Source organism: Argentina silus (genome assembly GCF_951799395.1).
Source record: "Argentina silus genome assembly, chromosome: 4".
NCBI lineage: Eukaryota > Metazoa > Chordata > Actinopteri > Argentiniformes > Argentinidae > Argentina > Argentina silus.
This window is the reverse complement of record NC_139658.1, coordinates 24,542,115-24,562,114: the sequence shown is the minus strand read 5'-3', so window position 1 is coordinate 24,562,114 and position 20,000 is coordinate 24,542,115. Positions and strand designations below refer to the sequence as shown.

Below are 20,000 nucleotides of genomic sequence, written 5' to 3'. Positions count from 1 at the left end.
ACACTGAGAATATCGCTGACGTCCAGTATCTCACACACACACACACACACACACACACACACACACACACACACACCCTCTCTTTGTCTTCATTTCATGTTTTCTCTCCTACTTTTCTGTTTCATTTCCCATCCAATCACGGCCAGAGAGAAGGAGTGATGTGATTGGTTCTATAAACTGTGTCTTAAAGAGGTTCTGCACGGCAACCCGATCCCTTCAAACTTGTGTTTTATGGCTGCCATGTTTCGGAGCGAGATGCTTCGTCAAATGTTTGATTTATTCTTGATCGTTGTTTGGACTCCATATTCAGCATCTTCAATCACCTTCCACTACAGTACAGTACATTTCCAGATGTGTGTTTTGCACCCGGGCCCGGTACCAAGCCATGGTCTGAGTCGCCTTGGATGGCTTCCATCTCAGATACATACACACACACACACACACACAGGGCTGGACCGTACAGGGCTGTAGTGTTAGAGGTGGTTCAGACCTTGCTGGACCGTACAGGGCTGTCGTGTTAGAGGTGGTTCAGACCGTGTTAGAGGTGGTTCAGACAGTCAGCTCTATAAGACTACAGTATACTGATGGATCGATTACACACACACACATGCATGCACACGTGTATACACACACACACACACACACGCACACACACACACACACACACACACACACACAGGATATATACATACCTGCTGTCTGTTTCAGCTGTAGGGTGACTGTTACACACCTGCTGTCTGTTTCAGCTGTAGGGTGTCTGTTTCAGCTGTAGGGTGACTGTTGCACACCTGTTGTTTGCTTCAGTGTTAAACTAACAGTAGTCAAAGTGGATCAGTTCGCTGGATGTTCTGCGATTGGTCTTACCCAGGATTAAGAGATTAGATTACCCTAATTACCCTAATAGCTCACCTCGCTTTCCTCACGGTGGTTAAAGAACAACTATGACATCATTGTCTTCGGCTGTGGGCGCGTCACGCTTTGCTAAAATGATGACCCGACAATCAAGTGTCATTCAAAGTCCATACCAGTGAATTCTGGGTTCCCTTCTCTCTACTTCCTCCTCTCTCCTCTTCCTCCTCCTCCTCCTCTCATCACGTGAGTCTAGCTGGCGGGTGAAGGGAAGGAAGGGATTTAGCAGAAGAATGAAACAATGGAACAGTGATTTATCCCGACCGTTACTGCCTCCAGAAATCCAGTAAAGCTGTGGAGTCGAACACTGAGAGCTCAATCCAGCGCTCCTGTTGGCCTCCTCCTGGCCTCCTGTTGGCCCGGGCCCCTTCTTTTACTGCTCCTCTCTCCTTTTATTTCCTTGTACAGGTGTTCATATCCTTGTACAGGTGTTCATATCCTTGTACAGGTGTTCCTTGTACAGGTGTTCATATCCTTGTACAGGTGTTCCTTGTACAGGTGTTCATATCCTTGTACAGGTGTTCCTTGTACAGGTGTTCCTTGTACAGGTGTTCATATCCTTGTACAGGTGTTCCTTGTACAGGTGTTCATATCCTTGTACAGGTGTTCCTTGTACAGGTGTTCATATCCTTGTACAGGTGTTCCTTGTACAGGTGTTCCTTGTACAGGTGTTCATATCCTTGTACAGGTGTTCCTTGTACAGGTGTTCATATCCTTGTACAGGTGTTCCTTGTACAGGTGTTCCTTGTACAGGTGTTCATATCCTTGTACAGGTATTCATATCCTTGTACAGGTGTTCATATCCTTGTACAGGTGTTCCTTGTACAGGTGTTCATATCCTTGTACAGGTGTTCATATCCCATTGTTCTGCTAGGCTGTTTCAGAGACATTGTCTTGATGCGTTGTGAAATGTCATAATCTCTCTTTATGATCATAGTCTCTCTTTATTATCAGAGGGGAGATGGACACTCACCCAACACTTTATTAGGAACACCTGTACACCTTCTCATGGTGGAGGTGGTTTGGGGGAGGGGAGAGGAGAGGGGAGGGGAGGGGAGTCAGGAGTCAGAGGTGTATGGAGGAGGAGGAGGAGAATTCCCCCTCTCCTCCTTCCTTCCTTTCTTCCTTCCTTACTTCTCTCCACCCCTCCTCCTCTTTTGCCCACTCCTTCCCTCACCAGGTCAGAGCCCCTACATCACAGCTGGACTGTGTCCCCATGTGGGACCCTGGAGCTGTGGTATGAGAGTGAACGTTGATCACTGTCGGTCTCTGAGGAGCAGCAGAGGATTCCCACCACAACATGTTCTGTGAACTTGCTATTGAGGATCCATCATCATGTTTTGACACGATGTTGGACTGTGTGACGTCTGTAGACCCGTGTCTTGGTGTTTCTCACAGCTTCCGTCTGTGGAGAACACTTAACGTGTGGAATGTGGAGGAGTGAGAGAGAGGTCTGCTGTTAGTGAGCATGCAGCAGATGGAGGACCTCTGAAAGGCACGATTCTGTCTTTTCCTCATCTCTCTCTCTCTCTCACTCTGTCTTCCCCCCCCCCCTCTCTCTCTCTCTCACCCTTTCTGTCTCTCTCTCCCTCCCCTTCCTCAGCTGACCTTGTGGAACAATAGGTTGCCGTGGTGATAGCCTCATTACTCACAAAGCTGTGTCAGGATGGCCCTCACTGTGACACACACACACACACACACACACAGTGGCTCCGCAGCCTTGAAGTGGGAAAGACCAGTGGCACACACACACACACACACACACACACACATATACACACACAGAGGCCCCGCAGCCTTGAAGTGGGAAAGACCAGTGTCTCACTTCCACACAATAACATGTCTATTTACATCTCCGCGGCAAAACCAGCAGAAATGCCGCTGAGCGTTCAGGAAGTGTTGAAGGACTGAAACAGCAGCTCCCTGTACTCTCTGGGGATTGGCTCTGAAGTCAAGTCAAGGACAGCAGGGGAGGCTGGTGGAGGTAGAAATCAGAGGCCGGGTCATTGTAACACAGTGTGTTTTGATACCGTTCCTCATTTCGTTCCATGCATTACAATGAGCCCGTCCTCCGATTTCGACCTCCACCAGCCTCCACTGGAGGACAGTATGATAATCTGCCACGGGAGCGCTGAGGGGTCCGGTCGGGCCAGAGGACTGCATTCCTCAAATGCTTTACAGGAACAGAGTGGATTATTCTGGAAGCTGACTGATCTGACCGGTCCGTCGTCTCGGATCAGGAGCTCTCCCAGCCGGCTCCCCGCCCCGGGCCCCAGTCATGGTTTCTAGTTTGTGTAATGTTTAATAGTTCATATTAAACGATATAGTATTATTAAATTCACCACCACAGGCAGTCTCAACTGTGTGTGTTTTAAACCCACTCTGTTCATGTAAATGAGTGTGTGCATGTGTTTCTGTCAACACCTACCCATAATGCACTTCTATTCATTGTTAGTTCTTTAATGGGGGGGGGGGGGTCATTGGACATGGGGGACCCCTCGATAGGGGGATAGTATTTAGGGTGTAGGGTCTAGTGTCTAGGGCATAGGGTCTAGTGTCTAGGAGACAGGGTCTAGTGTGTAGGAAACAGGGTCTAGTGTCTAGGAGACAGGGTCTAGGGTCCAGCGGAGGTTTGTGGACGGGCCTCTGCCAGCTGTGCCAGCAGCACCCGCTGTTCACAGGGAGGGTGTCATGTGACCACAACACACTGACGGAGATCCCATTAAGTAGACTCCTGGGGGGGGGGGGGCTCTAATGAATTATACTGTACTATGACATGCAGAAGTGTCTGTTTGCTGACTGATGGATAGATTTACCCCTCCCTGTGGGTGGGTGGGTGGAGTGGGGGGGGGGGGGGGGGGGCTCTCAAGCCCTGCCAGGGAATTCCTGTCTGGCTCGTAATGCCAGTGGAAGTCCAGGGCTGCCACATAGACATGTGTAAAGCTATGTACGCTAATCTGGCCGTAAATCTGAAGCCTTGGCTAGGGGTGAGGGGGGGGTGGGGGGGTGGGGGGAGGCTCTGGGTCATTCATGCTTCGCATTCCCTAGAGGTTGTGTTCAGATCTTGTGGAAGGTCCCGTTCCAAGTGGAATCTTGAATCTACGTGTTGCATTGATGGTGTTCTCAGTTGCCAGTCAGGGAACAGAGCCCTCCTACCTCAGTGCTGATCAGTGCTCTCTGACGCCTGTGATAGGCTGATATCTGTATACTCTTAAACATGTAAGTATCTACCTAGTAGAGGCATGTCTTTGTTCATCACTGGGATTTCAAGACAATGCAGTGAGAAGCTTGCTTTGTGACCAATCCAATCATATTAAATCAGTGATTACTTGAAGGAAAGGAAATACTTGTAAAGTATTGGGACAGGACCTGGCCATTTAGAGCTGGGTGTATCTGCCTCTGTTGGGATAAAATATTGGGACAGGGCTCTGGCTCTGTAGAGCTGGGTGTATCTGCCTCTGTTGGGATAAAGTATTGGGACGGGGCTCTGGCTCTGTAGAGCTGGGTGTATCTGCCTCTGTTGGGGTAAAGTATTGGGACGGGGCTCTGGCTCTGTAGAGCTGGGTGTATCTGCCTCTGTTGGGATAAAATATTGGGACAGGGCTCTGGCTCTGTAGAGCTGGGTGTATCTGCCTCTGTTGGGGTAAAGTATTGGGACGGGGCTCTGGCTCTGTAGAGCTGGGTGTATCTGCCTCTGTTGGGGTAAAGTATTGGGACGGGGCTCTGGCTCTGTAGAGCTGGGTGTATCTGCCTCTGTTGGGGTAAAGTATTGGGACGGGGCTCTGGCTCTGTAGAGCTGGGTGTATCTGCCTCTGTTGGGGTAAAGTATTGGGACGGGGCTCTGGCTCTGTAGAGCTGGGTGTATCTGCCTCTGTTGGGGTAAAGTATTGGGACGGGGCTCTGGCTCTGTAGAGCTGGGTGTATCTGCCTCTGTTGGGGTAAAGTATTGGGACGGGGCTCTGGCTCTGTAGAGCTGGGTGTATCTGCCTCTGTTGGGGTAAAGTATTGGGACGGGGCTCTGGCTCTGTAGAGCTGGGTGTATCTGCCTCTGTTGTGGGCTAAAGGTCGTTACTACAGCCATTGTTATGTGTTCACTTACAGGATGTTTGTTAGATATGACTGATAGTGCCACACAAAGAAGGACGCACCTACACACACACACACACACACACACACCTTAGAAGTGAAGGCTGAGGGGAGTGTTTACAGGGTGCAGCCACAGGTGGGGCACGTTGAGGCCAATCAACAAACATCCTGCTGCAGAGAGAGAGAAAGGAGGGAGGGAGGGAGGGAGGGAGGGAGGGAGTAAAGGGGGGGGGGGAGAGGACAGGAAAATGAACGGCTCGAGAAACAGAAGGAAACGTTAGGAATGTTGAGAGCTTGCTGTTGCGACAGCCTCTTGTTCTGGGAACGCTCTGTTTAAACTGCTGATGTCCTTTCAGAACTCCAGGAACACCAGCAGCTTGAATAAGTCACTTAATGTAGTCCTCCCCCATGAATCTCTTCACTCACTGTAAACTCACTGACAGATATGAGATACTGGCTAACAGGGTTCTCAACACAGTTGTCCCGTTGCCCAAGCAGAGACGGGTGTCAGCTCTCCTGCAGTCTAAACCTTGTTAAGATGTTTTGTTCTGGATGTCTTCGGTCGTGTCTAGATCTCTGAGGAGCACCGTCTACAGCCGTATTCGGTGTATATGACAAATAAACTTTGATTTGGTTGTGTTGCTCTGGGTGTTGTAGTCTTAAACTGGTGCTTGGCAGTCTAGGTGTTGTAGTCTTAAACTGGTGCTTGGCAGTCTGGGTGTTGTAGTCTTAAACTGGTGCTTGGTACCACCTGGGTACTGGTACTCTATGGCCTGAGAGGTCAGGTCACGTTCACCAGCAGCCCGTTCCCGCTCTGCTAAAAATAGCAACATGACTTATTAGTTTATCTGTTGGCTAAAGCCCTGTTTTGAGAAGGACCGTGGAAGTCCTGCCAAACTCAGGAGAGAGATGATTCCTTTGCACCAGGCAAATAAAACCCCAAATAATCAGATGATTTGTGTAACATGTTATGCATGTGACTTGTTAATCTCCAGGATTTCAATTCTATTCAAACAACTTAATTTGAATGTCACTTGTCTACATCCACTCTCCTCCTCTCCTCTCCTCTCCTCTCCTCCCTGTAGACAGTAAAACCATTGTGGATGGCAACCTTTAAGGGAAAAACATGTCTAAAAGACAGGTCTAAAAGGTCTACAGTGTATGTCTATGTCCAGTGGTACTCATCCCCCCTCTCCTCTCCTCCCTGCAGACAGTAAAGCCATCGTGGATGGGAACCTGAAGCTGATCCTGGGCTTGGTGTGGACCCTGATCCTCCACTATTCCATCTCCATGCCGGTGTGGGAGGATGAGGTGGACGATGAGGCGGAGAAGAAGACCCCCAAGCAGAGGCTGCTGGGCTGGATCCAGAACAAGCTGCCCGACATGCCCATAAACAACTTCAGCCAGGACTGGAGGGACGGAAAGGCCCTGGGAGCCCTGGTCGACAGCTGTGCCCCAGGTGAGGTGGTGGGGGCTGGGGAGGGGGGCTGGGGTCGAGGGGATGGGGGCTGATGCAGGACTGGGGGTTGGGGGGTGGGGGCTAGAAAGCCGTTCCCTCAGGCTGAAACCGTCTATGAAATCCTATACTGTGATCGGTCTTTGTTGTGGCGGTGGGTGGGGGTGGGTGGGTGGGGGTTGGTGTGGGAGGGTGGGTGGGTGTGTTGTTCCAGACCTTTGTGTGTTAGTATCCACTCTAACCGTGTGTGTGTGTGTGTGTCCAGGTCTGTGTCCTGACTGGGAGACGTGGGACTCTGTCAAGCCTTCAGACAACGCCAGCGAGGCCATGCAGCTGGCTGACGATTGGCTGGGAATCCCACAGGTGAGTTTGGGGCGTATCAGTGTATCCTCCAATCACTGGCCTCCACACACGTCATGGTGTCTCACCTGTAACTGTGGTAATTAATGTTGCTGCAGGCTTTACACACAGGTAGAAATCGGAGGTAGATGGTAGAGGTAGAAATCGGAGGACGGCCTCATTGTAATGCATGGAACGGAATAAGGAATGAGGTTTCAAACCATTCCTCATTCCACATTCCATTCCATGCATTACAATGACCCCGTCCTCCGATTTCTACCTCCACCAGCCTCCCCTCATACACATGTTGCCATGCTGTGGACTTGTGGCTGTAGGCCTGCTTTTGGCAGGTTTTAGGCCACGTTATCAGCTCATTGTGAGGCAGGGTTGAACGGTGCTGATGAATGGTTGAGGAATGATCCCTCTGTTTACCTAACAGGCGGTAGTTCTATTCATATAATGATTATAATCACCCCTTTTCATATCAATCATACCTCACACCCAAATCACACCCCTGCAAACAGGACCGTTTCCCGGGCCGAAGCGTACACGTCTGCGGTGCGGGACTGGGAGGGCCAGCCCAGGGCACAACACACACACACACACACACACACACACACACACTTCTGTTATCAGCTGGCTGACTGCCCTTCATCTACAACCCTGAATAATGCTGTTAGGTCACCCTACTGGTCACACCCACCTCATAGGTCACCCTACTGGTCACACCCACCTCGTAGGTCACCCTACTGGACACACCCACCTCATAGGTCACCCTACTGGACACACCCACCTCATAGGTCACCCTACTGGTCACACCCACCTCATAGGTCACCCTACTGGTCACACCCACCTCATAGGTCACACCCACCTCATAGGTCACACCCACCTCGTAGGTCACCCTACTGGACACACCCACCTCATAGGTCACACCCACCTCATAGGTCACCCTACTGGTCACACCCACCTCATAGGTCACCCTACTGGACACACCCACCTCATAGGTCACCCTACTGGACACACCCACCTCATAGGTCACACCCACCTCATAGGTCACCCTACTGGTCACACCCACCTCATAGGTCACCCTACTGGACACACCCACCTCATAGGTCACCCTACTGGACACACCCACCTCATAGGTCACACCCACCTCATAGGTCACCCTACTGGACACACCCACCTCATAGGTCACACCCACCTCATAGGTCACCCTACTGGACACACCCACCTCATAGGTCACACCCACCTCATAGGTCACCCTACTGGTCACACCCACCTCATAGGTCACCCTACTGGTCACACCCACCTCATAGGTCACCCTACTGGACACACCCACCTCGTGGAAACTTGGTTCTAAACGTGAATGTATGACATGTTCTAGAATGTATGAAGTGGAGTTCTAGAATGTATGAAGTGAAGTTCCGGAATGTGGAGTTCTAGAATGTGAGTGATGTGGAGCTGTAGAATGTGAGTGACGTGATGGTGTGTGTGTTCCGTCCCTGCAGGTGATCGCTCCAGAGGAGATCATTGACCCCAGCGTGGACGAGCAGTCTGTCATGACCTACCTGTCACAGTTCCCCAAGGCCAAGCTCAAGCCCGGCGCGCCCCTCAAACCCAAACTCAATCCCAAGAAGGCCAGGGCCTATGGACCCGGTAAATATGACCCCTCTCTAAACTCTATATACATGCACACACACACAAACACGCACAAACCCACACACACAAACCCCCCCACACACACGGTTCTTGTCTTAAGTGTCTACTACTATGAATTACTTCATGTAAACTTGTTGGGTCGTCACTAGACATCATTCATGCTCCACATGCTCCTCAGTCTCATACTCAGCGAATCAATGCATCGACACACTCAACCATCACAAAACACAGCAGCCCTTTGTTATGGTAAGCACTCCCGTCCTGATTAAAGGCCTCGCTCCGTCTGGCCTCTCCAGCAGCACCTCCAGGTCCAGCTGTCTAGCTCCCCTCTGCTGCTCAACCGAGTTATCTTGAACACTGATTTTATCTTGTTTGACATGTTGTACTGACTCAGTTAAAGCCAGGGCCCGCGGTCTGCCAAGATCAGCACCCTACCCCAGCGGTGTCTGATCCAGGCCTGATTCATGTGGATGTTCCCCTCTCCACAGAGGCAGCCCCTTCACGCACCGCCGATGAGCGCTCACACCGATGACCAAATGAAGATTTATCACCGAGAACTATTTTAACGGACCGCGGTTAGATAACTTATGGAATAACGCGGCTATAACTTTGTGTGTTTGTGTGGGTCGTTTCAGGGGTTTGAAAGTTCCATGGAATGAAGTAGAATCAGATGGTTTATTGTCCTTCTGAGAGAGGTCATTTGTAACCTGCTATCTAAAGACGACTAAAGCAGACCTCTGTCCAATCCAGGGTTCTTCTCCCCAGTATTTCAGAACAGCGTGTCGCTGGATTGCATTATCAAAACCCGACTCGCGTTTATTCACGTCAAAATGTGCAAAAAATACCAGTTGAAATGCTGAATTCACTGAGGAACATCGTAACGCTGCCAAGCGTTTTTCACTTTTCGTGTTGAACAACGATGTCGGCGGCGATCAAAGATAGTTACTTTATCATTACTAAACATGTAGTTTAATTTGCCTTGAAATGTTTCCATAGTGACGCTGGCAAGTTCACAGTGTGGCACAGCTCCACTCTGACATTCTTTGGGGAGAACCCTGCATTCCCTGCCTTTGTCTACCGGAGACTAGAGTCATTGTGTCCTGTGCTAAAAAACCTGCGTTTGGGAATACTCGTGGAAAGGCCATGCTTGTCAATGGAAACTCTGAGGAGCTCAGTGTGAGCACAATGTGAGGAAATGCCTTGTCATTAGCCGCTACAATGGCCAGGTTCCCGGTCCGATCTCATACATCATGCACTCCATTCATTCCATTCACTAACGCACAGGATGCCTGGAAGTAGGTCCAGCCGTGCTCTTTCCCCCGGCGCTGAGACTGAGCACACCTAGAGTTTTCCATCCTGCAGCATATCCATAGGCTATCAGGCCGCTCTCTGTTATGCTTGGAGCCTGCGGGAGAAAAACAGCTATTTGGCTCCTCTGCTGTAACACAGTACAGTACATGTCTCGTATTTCACCCCCCCCCCCCCATTGAATCTCATCTCATCTCACACCCTCCCCTCCATGGAAGAACATGCTGTCACATGTTTTTATTTTTTATTTTTTATTTCTGATACATGTACCATATCCTCAACTATACAGCATGGGCCTTGTCCCAAAACATTCCCTAGCCCCTACTCCCTAGACGCTTGTGTAGATCTGAGAGGATTGGATACTGTAGGTATAAGCAAGATGATTCCACCTAGCCTGTCAGAGCTTCCACCATCTTGCTTTTACCTACCCAGTACCTGTCAGATCTACCCCAGTGTCTAGGGATTAGGGGGCTAAGGGGGCAATTTGGAATTCAGCAAATCACTATTATTCATATGGCAGATGTACAGTACTTTCTATGGTGTAGGAGCTAGCATTTGTTTCTGGCCAGGGCCATGGTCTGTTAATCTAACCCTTCCCCTCCCTCTCTCTCCCCTCCCACCTTTCCCCTTTACCCCCTCCTCCCTCCCCCTCCTCCAGGTATTGAGCCAGTGGGGAACCGTGTGATGCGTCCTGCAGTGTTCACAGTGGACTCATTCAGCGCTGGCCAGGGCCAGGTCACCGTGTACGTAGAGGACCCAGAGGGCACCAGAGAGGAGGTAGGAGGACCCGACACCGCAGGCTGAAAAAGTCTTCACGATCCCTGTCTCTCAACTCTGTCTGATGTAGTTGAATACAGCACCATTGCATTTTATTTAGCCAATTGCAGTGTTTGTCTCCTGTCGTAAGTGATTGCCTAACAGTTGATTGGTTGTGCAGTAGTATTACATCATCAATCATTCAGCTGTTCAAGTATTGAACAGCTGAGATGTTTGAGTTGGTATTGATTAGAGCTGATGATCCGATGTGCTCGCAGGTGAAGGCTATTCCCAACGAGGGCAAGAAGACCTACAGTGTGACCTACGTTCCCCAAGTCATGGGTCCCCACAAGGTACAGCTCACTATACTGTCTGTTGGGCCTTATAGTCAAAGCAGGGATGCGCATAGGGGTGGCGAAAGGGGGCAACCCTTTTCCCTGCCACTCATAAAGTGCATGTCTGTGCACGTCCCTGAGTCAAAGCCTTGTTTGAACGTGTGTTCACCTGGCCGCCTGGCCTCTGAATATGGTGGAGGTTACTGAGGTCCGTGTTGTCGGGTCCTTTGACAGGTGACCGTGCTGTTTGCCGGCCAGCAAATCCCAAAGAGTCCGTTTGAGGTGAACGTGGACAAGGCCCTGGGAGACGCCACCAAGGTCACGGCCAAAGGACCGGGCCTCGAACCCTTGGGGAACATCGCCAACAAAACCACCTACTTCGACATCTACACCGCAGGTTGGTGTTTCTACCTCTTCCTGATAGGTTAATAGTCTAGACTGGGACATTTTCATCATTTATGTGGCACTAGTGAAAATGTGAATTGATTCCAATAGTTCTGGTCTGAGGGTTCCTTTAAACGAGTGTTGCATTCTGAAGACTCAACAACTGAAAGTGATAGTTCACCCAGATTTCTAAATAGTTTGTCCTGGATGCTTGAAAAGTTGTTATGGACACAGAGTAGCAGCAATTGACACACACACACACACACACACACTCTCTCTCTCTCTCTCTTTCACTCTCTCTCACACACACACTTGCACACATACTTACATACGTACGTACATACACACACACACACACACTCTTTCACTCTCTCTCTCACACACACACACACGCACACACCTAGCCTGACTCTGTTCTTCCTCCTTGACCAGGCGCTGGCGTGGGGGAGGTGACGGCCATTGTCAAGGACACCATGACCAATAAGAACACGGTGGAGGTGCAGATGGAGGACAAGGGCGACAGCGTCTGGCGCTGCACCTACAAACCCACCCAGGCCGGACCCCACATCGTCACCATCACCTTCGGGGGCATCGGCATCCCCAAGAGCCCCTTCACCGTCAACATCGGACCAGGTACACCATGTCTTACTGAGATATACTCTGATGTCAGAATGTACTTATGATTAAAGCATATTTCTGTGAGGTGGTAGTAGTAGTAGTAGTAGTAGTAGTAGTAGCAGCAGTAGTAGTAGTAGTAGTAGTAGCAGTAGTAGTAGTAGTAGCAGCAGCAGTAGTAGTAGTAGCAGCAGCAGTAGTAGTCTTATAGGTTGGCTAATTAAGAGGTTCTTCTCTGAAACTCTCCATACCTTGTATAGTTATAATTAGCCCTCCACTAAAGCAGTGGTTATGTGGCAGTGTTGCCCTGCCCTGCCCTGTTGTGTGTGTGTGTGTGTGTGTGTGCGTGTGCGCATGTGCGTGTGTGTGTGTGTAATGTTGCCAAGCAGGGCTTTGAAATCCTGCCAAAAACAGAGGCGTTTTTTCACACCTACGTCTCCAAATGAACTACACCTACAAGCTCCGCTAAGTCTCCATTCAACCGTGACTGTAGATTGAACCCTGAAGATCAGACTCTTAACAGCTAATGTCCTTTCAGAAAATCGATTGTTTTTGAGGTTCATTTAAATTGGAAACCATTCCTTGAAATGAATCCCCTCTAAACATTTAGACACCATTCCAGATTTAAAAAATAACTGGCTTAAGAATGACCGTGTCTGAAACCAAGTTCAGCTGTCTGTCCTACGTCAAGCTCCCAGGCGGACCAGGGAACGCTGTCTCACGCTGGCAATGACGAGACGGAAAACCATTAGCTGTCTAGAGTTTCCACCGGCCGTTTAGTGGAGGCTCACCCCCCAGCTGGAAGGGTCCACATGGCTCGTGGCTGTTGGGTGGGGTGGGGGGGGGAGAGAGAGGTGTGAATGACGTGAGGAGGTGGGGGAGGGAGAGGGCAGGGGCTGGCGGGCAATATTGGGGCGGGGGGGGCTAGGTAGGTGGTGGTGGTGGTGGGGGGGGGGCTGGAAGCTGGAGGGCTTTGAATGGGTGATGGGGGAGAGGTGTTGTCGTGGGAGGGAGAGGGAGAGGGAGAGAGAGAGAGAGAGAGGGAGAGAGAGAGAGGAAGAGAGAGAGGGAGAGAGAGAGAGAGGGAGAGAGAGGGAGAGAGAGAGAGAGAGGGAGAGAGAGAGAGGAAGAGAGAGAGGGAGAGAGAGAGAGAGGGAGAGAGAGGGAGAGAGAGAGAGAGAGGGAGAGAGAGAGAGAGGGAGAGAGAGAGAGGGAGAGAGAGAGAGGGAGAGAGAGAGGGAGAGAGAGAGAAACAGTCACAGTCTCCGCCTCCTCCTGGACGGAGCAGAGTGGACAAGAGGGCTGGCCAACCCAGCGGAGTCTCGTAAAACACCAAATTCCTTCTCCCTGAGGCAGCTTTTCCCAACCAGACCACTGCGCAGCTCACTCCACAGACCCCGTTTAAGAGACCCTCAAATTGATTTTCCAAAATAAAAGTTGATTTGTTGTCATTACTGTTTTATTTTATTTTTTAAGTCTAATGCGTTTAGTTTTTATGTGGGTTACCAAACAGTGACACTATTGTTACGTCTGAATAGGAATGTATGCAACCCTCTCCATCCTCTTCAATACGGGAGCCTATCTCAAGAAGTTAGTGTCCTATTGAGGATCGTGAGGTTAACACGTAGATGATGAGGTACAGTTTCCTAACAGTTGACTTCTCTGATAAAGGGTAAAGGTCACAGAAAGGCGTGTTGGGCAGAGACTCGTTCTGTTTGGTTTTCTCAGCTTTAATCCTACGACAGTCGTCAAAGACCCATTGGCTCAACGGTTTTAAGAGTCAATTTTCCCACAGGATCTTTTTTTCACTTTTCCCTGAAATATGGTGTATAATACGGTTCATGGAGCATAACGCTAAGAATCTGACAGACTTAGAAAGCCCCTGTTTGCAATGAAAAAGAAAATATAGTTTTAAGTAGAGTATGATATCTGTCTTTTGGGAGTGTATTTGGTTTATAGGGTTTGGTTGTCGCAAGAAAGGGGTAATTTTATTCTCAGATTTACATTGAAGCACGGAGGCTTCATAAATGTGTTTCTTTATATCCTTATTGAATTGTAACAATTATACTTTTTCATTCAAAGCACCGCAGGGAGACGGAATTAACAAATTATAAGCAATATCTACAAAAACATTGATACAAATCATCTCTATATCAACATATAGGGTGTTTAAAATGCTAAAAAAAGTTTTACTACTACTATTGTGTGTGTGTGGGTTGTCATGCAGACTAGCTGTAAACAGCCCTGTTCCCTGAAGAGCATAGAGTCATGACTGCTTCAGTCTCCACCCGGCCTCTGGCCTTCACCAGTAACACAATACTACCACAGCGAGGAGCGCTTCACTTCAGCATCTTTAACTTTCGTTGGAGTAATATGAGTGTGTGTGTCTCTGTGTGTCTGTGTGTGTGTGTCTGTCTCTGTGTGTCTGTCTCTGTGTGGCTGTCTCTCTGTGTGTGTGTGTGTGTGTGTGTTCCAGCCTCCATGCCCAGCGCGTGCCGGGCCAGTGGGCGGGGCCTGCAGCCTCGGGGCGTGAGGGTGAAGCAGGTGGCCGACTTCAAGGTCGACACTCACAGCGCAGGCAGTGGTGACCTCAAGGTCGTCGTCAAGGGACCCAGTAAGTAGACATTGTTTTTGTCAAGAAAGTATTTTTTTCTATTATTTCTCAATTAAGTCGTTGGGTAATCATTTACTTCATGGACTCCTTTGAGACGGAGCTCAACACACAACATACTTAACACCAGACACACTCTACCCCCCTCTGTTTTCTCCATCCCTCCATCTTCCCCTCCATCTCTACTCCACTCAAGTCAAGTCAGGTCTTGTTTATTTGTCATTAATATAGTATACAATACAACAAAATGTCTGAGGCGAAGCAGCTCTACAACGTCAACAACAGAATGTAACAAGGATAACGGATGAAATATAAACCCTAACAAAATAAAATATACAGAATTATTCTAGCAGCAGGAGAGGGAGTACAGCGTAGCTGTACGCCATGCTGTGGTTTCAGCCTCCCTGCTTCAGCCCCTTTATAGAACATTAAACGTCCAACGTAAGCCTCAGCAGAGAGGCCTGTGGATCTGGGGCTACCGTTTATGATATTGCCCAGAACGAGGCACGCTGAGCCAGAGCCAGGGGCAGGGTGGATGTTGGGGTTGCATGGGAGGGTGAGGCGTGCTCAGAGGCCTGCCCAGAGCGGGCCTCTCTCCTCTGGCTGACATGGCCCTGCCTAGCTGCCTAGCTGCCCAGAGCGGGCCTCTCTCCTCTGGCTGACATGGCCCTGCCTAGCTGCCTAGCTGCCCAGAGCAGCCTCTCTCCTCTGGCTGACACTGCCCTGTCTGTGAGGTCCATGCCTAGCCGCCTAGCCACCCAGAGCAGCCTCCCTCCTCTGGTTGGCAGTGCCCTGCCCGTGACGTCCATGCCCAGATGCCTAACCGCCTGCCTGGCTGGCCAGCGGGCCAGGGGCTGGGCTCTGGATCAGAGTCAGCATGGCAGGGCTCGTCAGCTCTGTGGATGATTAATGGACTGACCTCGGTCACTGGCATGATGAACACCCACTATACCCTGCTTTCTAGACCCTCCTTTCTAGACCCTGCTTTCTAGACACTCACTAGTGTAGATCTGACAGGATTCGATACTGTAGGACCTGTAATCACAAACATTGTTAGTTATCTTGAATCTGAATGTTCACCATCCTGCTCATCACCTATCCCATCCCAGCTGTCTGACCACCTCTCCACCCCTCCCTTCCTCTCCCTCCTCTCGTGTGTGTGTGTGTGTGTGTGTGTGTGTGTGTGTGTGTGTGTGTGTGTGTGTGTGTGTGTGTCCACCCCACCCCAGAGGGCCTGGATGATCCAGTGAAACAGAAGGACTCTGGTGTAGACGGGGTATATGCCTACGAGTATTACCCCCACGTCCCGGGCAAGTACACGGTCACCGTCACCTGGGGAGGCCAGAACATCCCAAAGAGGTGAGGCGTCACTGAGACTCTTCTACGGTTCCTTCCTTCATCTCAACTGGTTTTTCTTTACACTATGTACAGTGTAAACGATTTACACTGAAACTTTCAGGTCAGGTCTTGAGTAATCGGGATTCTAAAAAGCATTCTACTGTAAGGTGTGTGTGTGTGTGTGTGCGCGCGCTGTGGTAGGGAAGATATGTTAAACATGGCGTTACCTCATGGTCTCTGGTCTGTGGAGCGGAGAATGGCTGAGCCACAGGGGACTGAGCCACAGACAGGCACTGTGTGTGTGGGTGGGTGGGTGGGTGTGTCTGAGTGAGTGTGTCGCTGTGTGAAACATTTCTGTCTCCTTACATTTCCCATGACCAGGGCTACTAAGCCTGATAAATGTGGACTGTTGAATCTTAATTTAACAAGCAGAGGCTTGGAAATGGCTTATTTTTGTTTTGGTTTATTTGTTTTGTTTTTAGAGTTGGTGTGTGTGTGTGTGGGGGGGGGGGGGGGAACTGGTTTCACCATGAGGAAATTGAGTCATTTTACAACATGCTGAAATCTACTTACATTTTACAGTGCCATATTTGTGTTGGCAATGATGGAGAATAGATTGGAACTGGCTGTGGAGGTGGAACCCCTGTGAACATTTATCAGCCTTTTAGGCATTTTCCATATCTTCATCAGGGAGAGAAACACTTTACAGCCCTGGGGATAGGATTACAGGGCTTAAAGAGGGGCTCTAGTGTTTACACACACACAGTGTGTATGTGTGTGTGTGCGTGTGTGTATATGTGCGTGTGTGCGTGCGTGTGTGTGTGTGTGTGTGTGGCGGCAGGGGTTGTTAGTGCTGACAGGGTCTCAAGTGACCTCATGCATCACTGCTCCCACAGAGCAGCCAGCCTCAGTGACTTTAATGGGTGTGTGTGTGCACGGTGTGTGTGTGTGTGTGTGTGTGTGCACGTTGTGTGTGTGTTTGTGGTGTGTGTGTGCTTGCGCGTGTGTGTGTGTGTGTGTCAGGAACACACCGAAACGCTGGACAGAAAGTAAAGGCCATATTAAAACAATCCCTCCCTGTTCCCGTGCCTCTGTCTCCCCCAGACACGCCACCTCAGTCCCCCTAATGGTGTCTGTAGCCTCCTGCTGCTCCGGTACAAAGCCGCGTCTGATACCGCCTGAAACAGATACGTTCTGGAAGGAAACGCTTTTAGATTTGCTGAGTATTTGATTGTCCAAGGTTGTTGTTTTCCCACAAAGGTGAGACTGTGTCGTCAAATGTCACTGGCGTCCCAGGAACTGAAACTTTTTTCGTTGTGAAAAAAAACGTGCGTACGAGTAGAAAAATGTTGTCACTTTTGTAAAGTGTTGTCTCTCCCTCTCCCTCTCTCTCCCTCTCCCTCTCCCTCTCCCTCTCTCTCTCTCTCTCCCTCTCTCCCCCCCCCCCCTCTCTCTCCCTCTCTCTCTACCAGTCCATTTGAGGTCCAGGTGGGTCCGGAGGCGGGGCCACAGAAGATCCGAGCCTGGGGCCCGGGTCTGGAGGGAGGCATGGTGGGGAAGTCAGCTGACTTTGTGGCTGAATCCATCGGTTCCGATGTCGGAGTTCTAGGTCCGTTAAAACTCTTCTCTTTATTCAAGACTATTCTGTCCCCATTAAAAGTCTTATTCAAGACTAAGCTGTCCCCATTAAAAGTCTTATTCAAGACTATGCTGTCCCCATTAAAAGTCTTATTCAAGACTATGCTGTCCCCATTAAAAGACTTATTCAAGACTATTCTGTCCCCATTAAAAGCATGGTTTGGATTGTCTCACACTGTTAGCTGAAGTTTTTTATATCGTCTTTGAGGTTTCTCCTCTGTGTAAACAAATGAACAGACAGACTAATGCCCCCCCTGTAACCCCCCCCCCCAGGGTTTGCCATCGAGGGTCCGTCCCAGGCCAAGATCGAGTGTGAGGACCAGAACGACGGCTCGTGTGACGTCAAGTACTGGCCGTCGGAGGCCGGGGAGTACGCCGTCCACGTGATGTGTGATGACGAGGACATCGAGGACAGCCCCTTCATGGCCGTCATCGTCCCCGACAACAACACCAGCAACCCCGCCCTGGTGAGTGACGCGGAGATGCGCTTCCTGTTCTGGGTGTGTGGGGTCACATGATCAGACAGTCAGCCAATACATGCACCTCTCTGTCTTTGTGTGGTTTCACAAGGTCTGGTTGATTTAGCTGAGATGGTGTGTGTGTTGGCTCAGCGGGCTGTGTGTGGGTGTGTGTGTGGGTGTGTGTTGGTCCAGCAGGCTGTACATGGTTGTGAGATGGTGTGTGTGTGTGTGTGGGTGTGTGGGTGGGTGTGTGTGGGTGGGTGTGCGGGTGTGTGTGTGGGTGTGTGTTGGTCCAGCAGGCTGTACATGGTTGTGAGATGGTGTGTGTGTGGGTGTGGGTGGGTGTGGGTGGGTGTGTGTGGGTGTGTGTGTGTGTGGGTGGGTGGGTGTGTGTGTGGGTGTGTGGGTGTGTGTTGGTCCAGCATGCTCTACATGGTTTGATGTTGATTTCAGGTGAAGGCGTACGGGCCGGGCCTGGAGAAGTCCGGCTGTGTCATCAACAAGCTCGCAGAGTTCACCGTCACCGCTAAGGATGCTGGGAAGGGCCCTCTGAAGGTCATCGCCCAGGTGAGGTTCTAAAGCCACATCATTTGTTCATCTCTTTAAAGTTTAGTGTAATTAGTTTAGTAATAGGGGTACTGTATCATAATAGGGGTACTGTATCGTAATAGGGGTGCTGTACCATAATAGGGGTACTGTACCGTAATGGGGTACTGTACCGTAATAGGGGTACTGTACCATAATAGGGGTACTGTATTGTAATAGGGGTACTGTATCATAATAGGGGTACTGTATCGTAATAGGGGTACTGTACCGTAATAGGGGTACTGTACCGTAATAGGGGTACTGTACCATAATAGGGGTACTGTATCGTAATAGGGGTACTGTATCGTAATAGGGGTACTGTACAGTAATAGGGGTACTGTATCGTAATAGGGGTACTGTACCGTAATAGGGGTACTGTACCGTAATAGGGGTACTGTATCGTAATAGGGGTACTGTACAGTAATAGGGGTACTGTACAGTAATAGGGGTACTGTACCATAATAGGGGTACTGTATCGTAATAGGGGTACTGTACAGTAATAGGGGTGCTGTATACATTGACACTGTGCCCTCAGGGCTGTACCCTCTCTGATGCCGTGTGTTCTCTGTCCCCAGAGCGTGGAGGGGGACCCTGTGGACGTGAAGGTGAAGAGTAAGGGAGAGGGAGTGTACGCCTGCTCCTACACCCCCACCTCCGCCCTCAAACACACCCTGGCCGTCACCTGGGCCGGCGTCAGCGTCCCCAACAGCCCCTTCAGGGTAAGCCAATCACCACCGGCCCAGACCGACGGGGGCACTAGCCTTAGCCAATCAAAACGCTACCTGACCCATGGCAGTATTAGCCTGAGCCAATCAAATCGTGACGTGCTCGGCGCGAGCCCTGATCTTATCCAATCAAATCGTGACGTGCCCGTCGGGAATGCTCGCCAGAGCCAATTGAATGGTGATGTTCCTGATGGCGGTACGAAGCCTAAACAGAAGAAACCTCTTATTGTGATAACTACGTACACTGAGGAGCGTTTTACTGCCTATAAGCAGTGAGTCGTACTTCATACGTACATACAGCACCCTATACTACACCCTATACATCACCCTATACATCACCCTATACAGCACCAGTCAAACGTTTGGACACAAACTTGCCAAGAGTGAACAAAGCTGTCATCAAAGCAAAAGGTGGCTACTTTGAAGAATCTAAAATGTAAAACATATTCTGGTTTGTTTAACACTTTTTTGTTTACTACATAATTCCATATGTGTTCCTTCATAGTTTTGATGTCTTCAATATTAATCTACAATGTAAAAAATAAAGAAAAAACATTCAATGAGAAGGTGTGTCCAAACTTTTGACTGGTACTGTACAAATATCAATACTGGCTCAAATCAGCCTTTTGATTACAAGGTTTCTATTTTTCTAACACTGATTAAACAGTCACTGTTTACTTGAAATTCTATATTTTTATGACGCTACTTTATGATATAATAACTGAATCTATTGATACATTTCATGAGCTAGGAATGGTAATGTTTTACTGTCAATTGTTTAATCCTCTTTCTAAA

The 20,000-nt window shown here is 49.6% G+C and overlaps 1 protein-coding gene across 1 annotated transcript in view; it reads left to right on the top strand.

Annotated features, from left to right (window-relative positions):
• The window catches only part of flnba (filamin B a), a 77,024-nt gene that overhangs the window by 23,027 nt on the left and 33,997 nt on the right, over window positions 1-20,000 (top strand). The window contains exons 2-14 of the mRNA XM_083669183.1: window positions 6,206-6,454; window positions 6,717-6,814; window positions 8,299-8,446; window positions 10,416-10,534; window positions 10,792-10,866; window positions 11,083-11,245; window positions 11,665-11,865; window positions 14,324-14,461; window positions 15,688-15,817; window positions 17,269-17,405; window positions 17,708-17,901; window positions 18,349-18,462; window positions 19,056-19,199. Coding sequence (XP_083525309.1) covers window positions 6,206-6,454; window positions 6,717-6,814; window positions 8,299-8,446; window positions 10,416-10,534; window positions 10,792-10,866; window positions 11,083-11,245; window positions 11,665-11,865; window positions 14,324-14,461; window positions 15,688-15,817; window positions 17,269-17,405; window positions 17,708-17,901; window positions 18,349-18,462; window positions 19,056-19,199 — 1,910 coding nt within the window. The remainder of the gene's footprint in view (window positions 1-6,205; window positions 6,455-6,716; window positions 6,815-8,298; window positions 8,447-10,415; window positions 10,535-10,791; window positions 10,867-11,082; window positions 11,246-11,664; window positions 11,866-14,323; window positions 14,462-15,687; window positions 15,818-17,268; window positions 17,406-17,707; window positions 17,902-18,348; window positions 18,463-19,055; window positions 19,200-20,000) is intronic.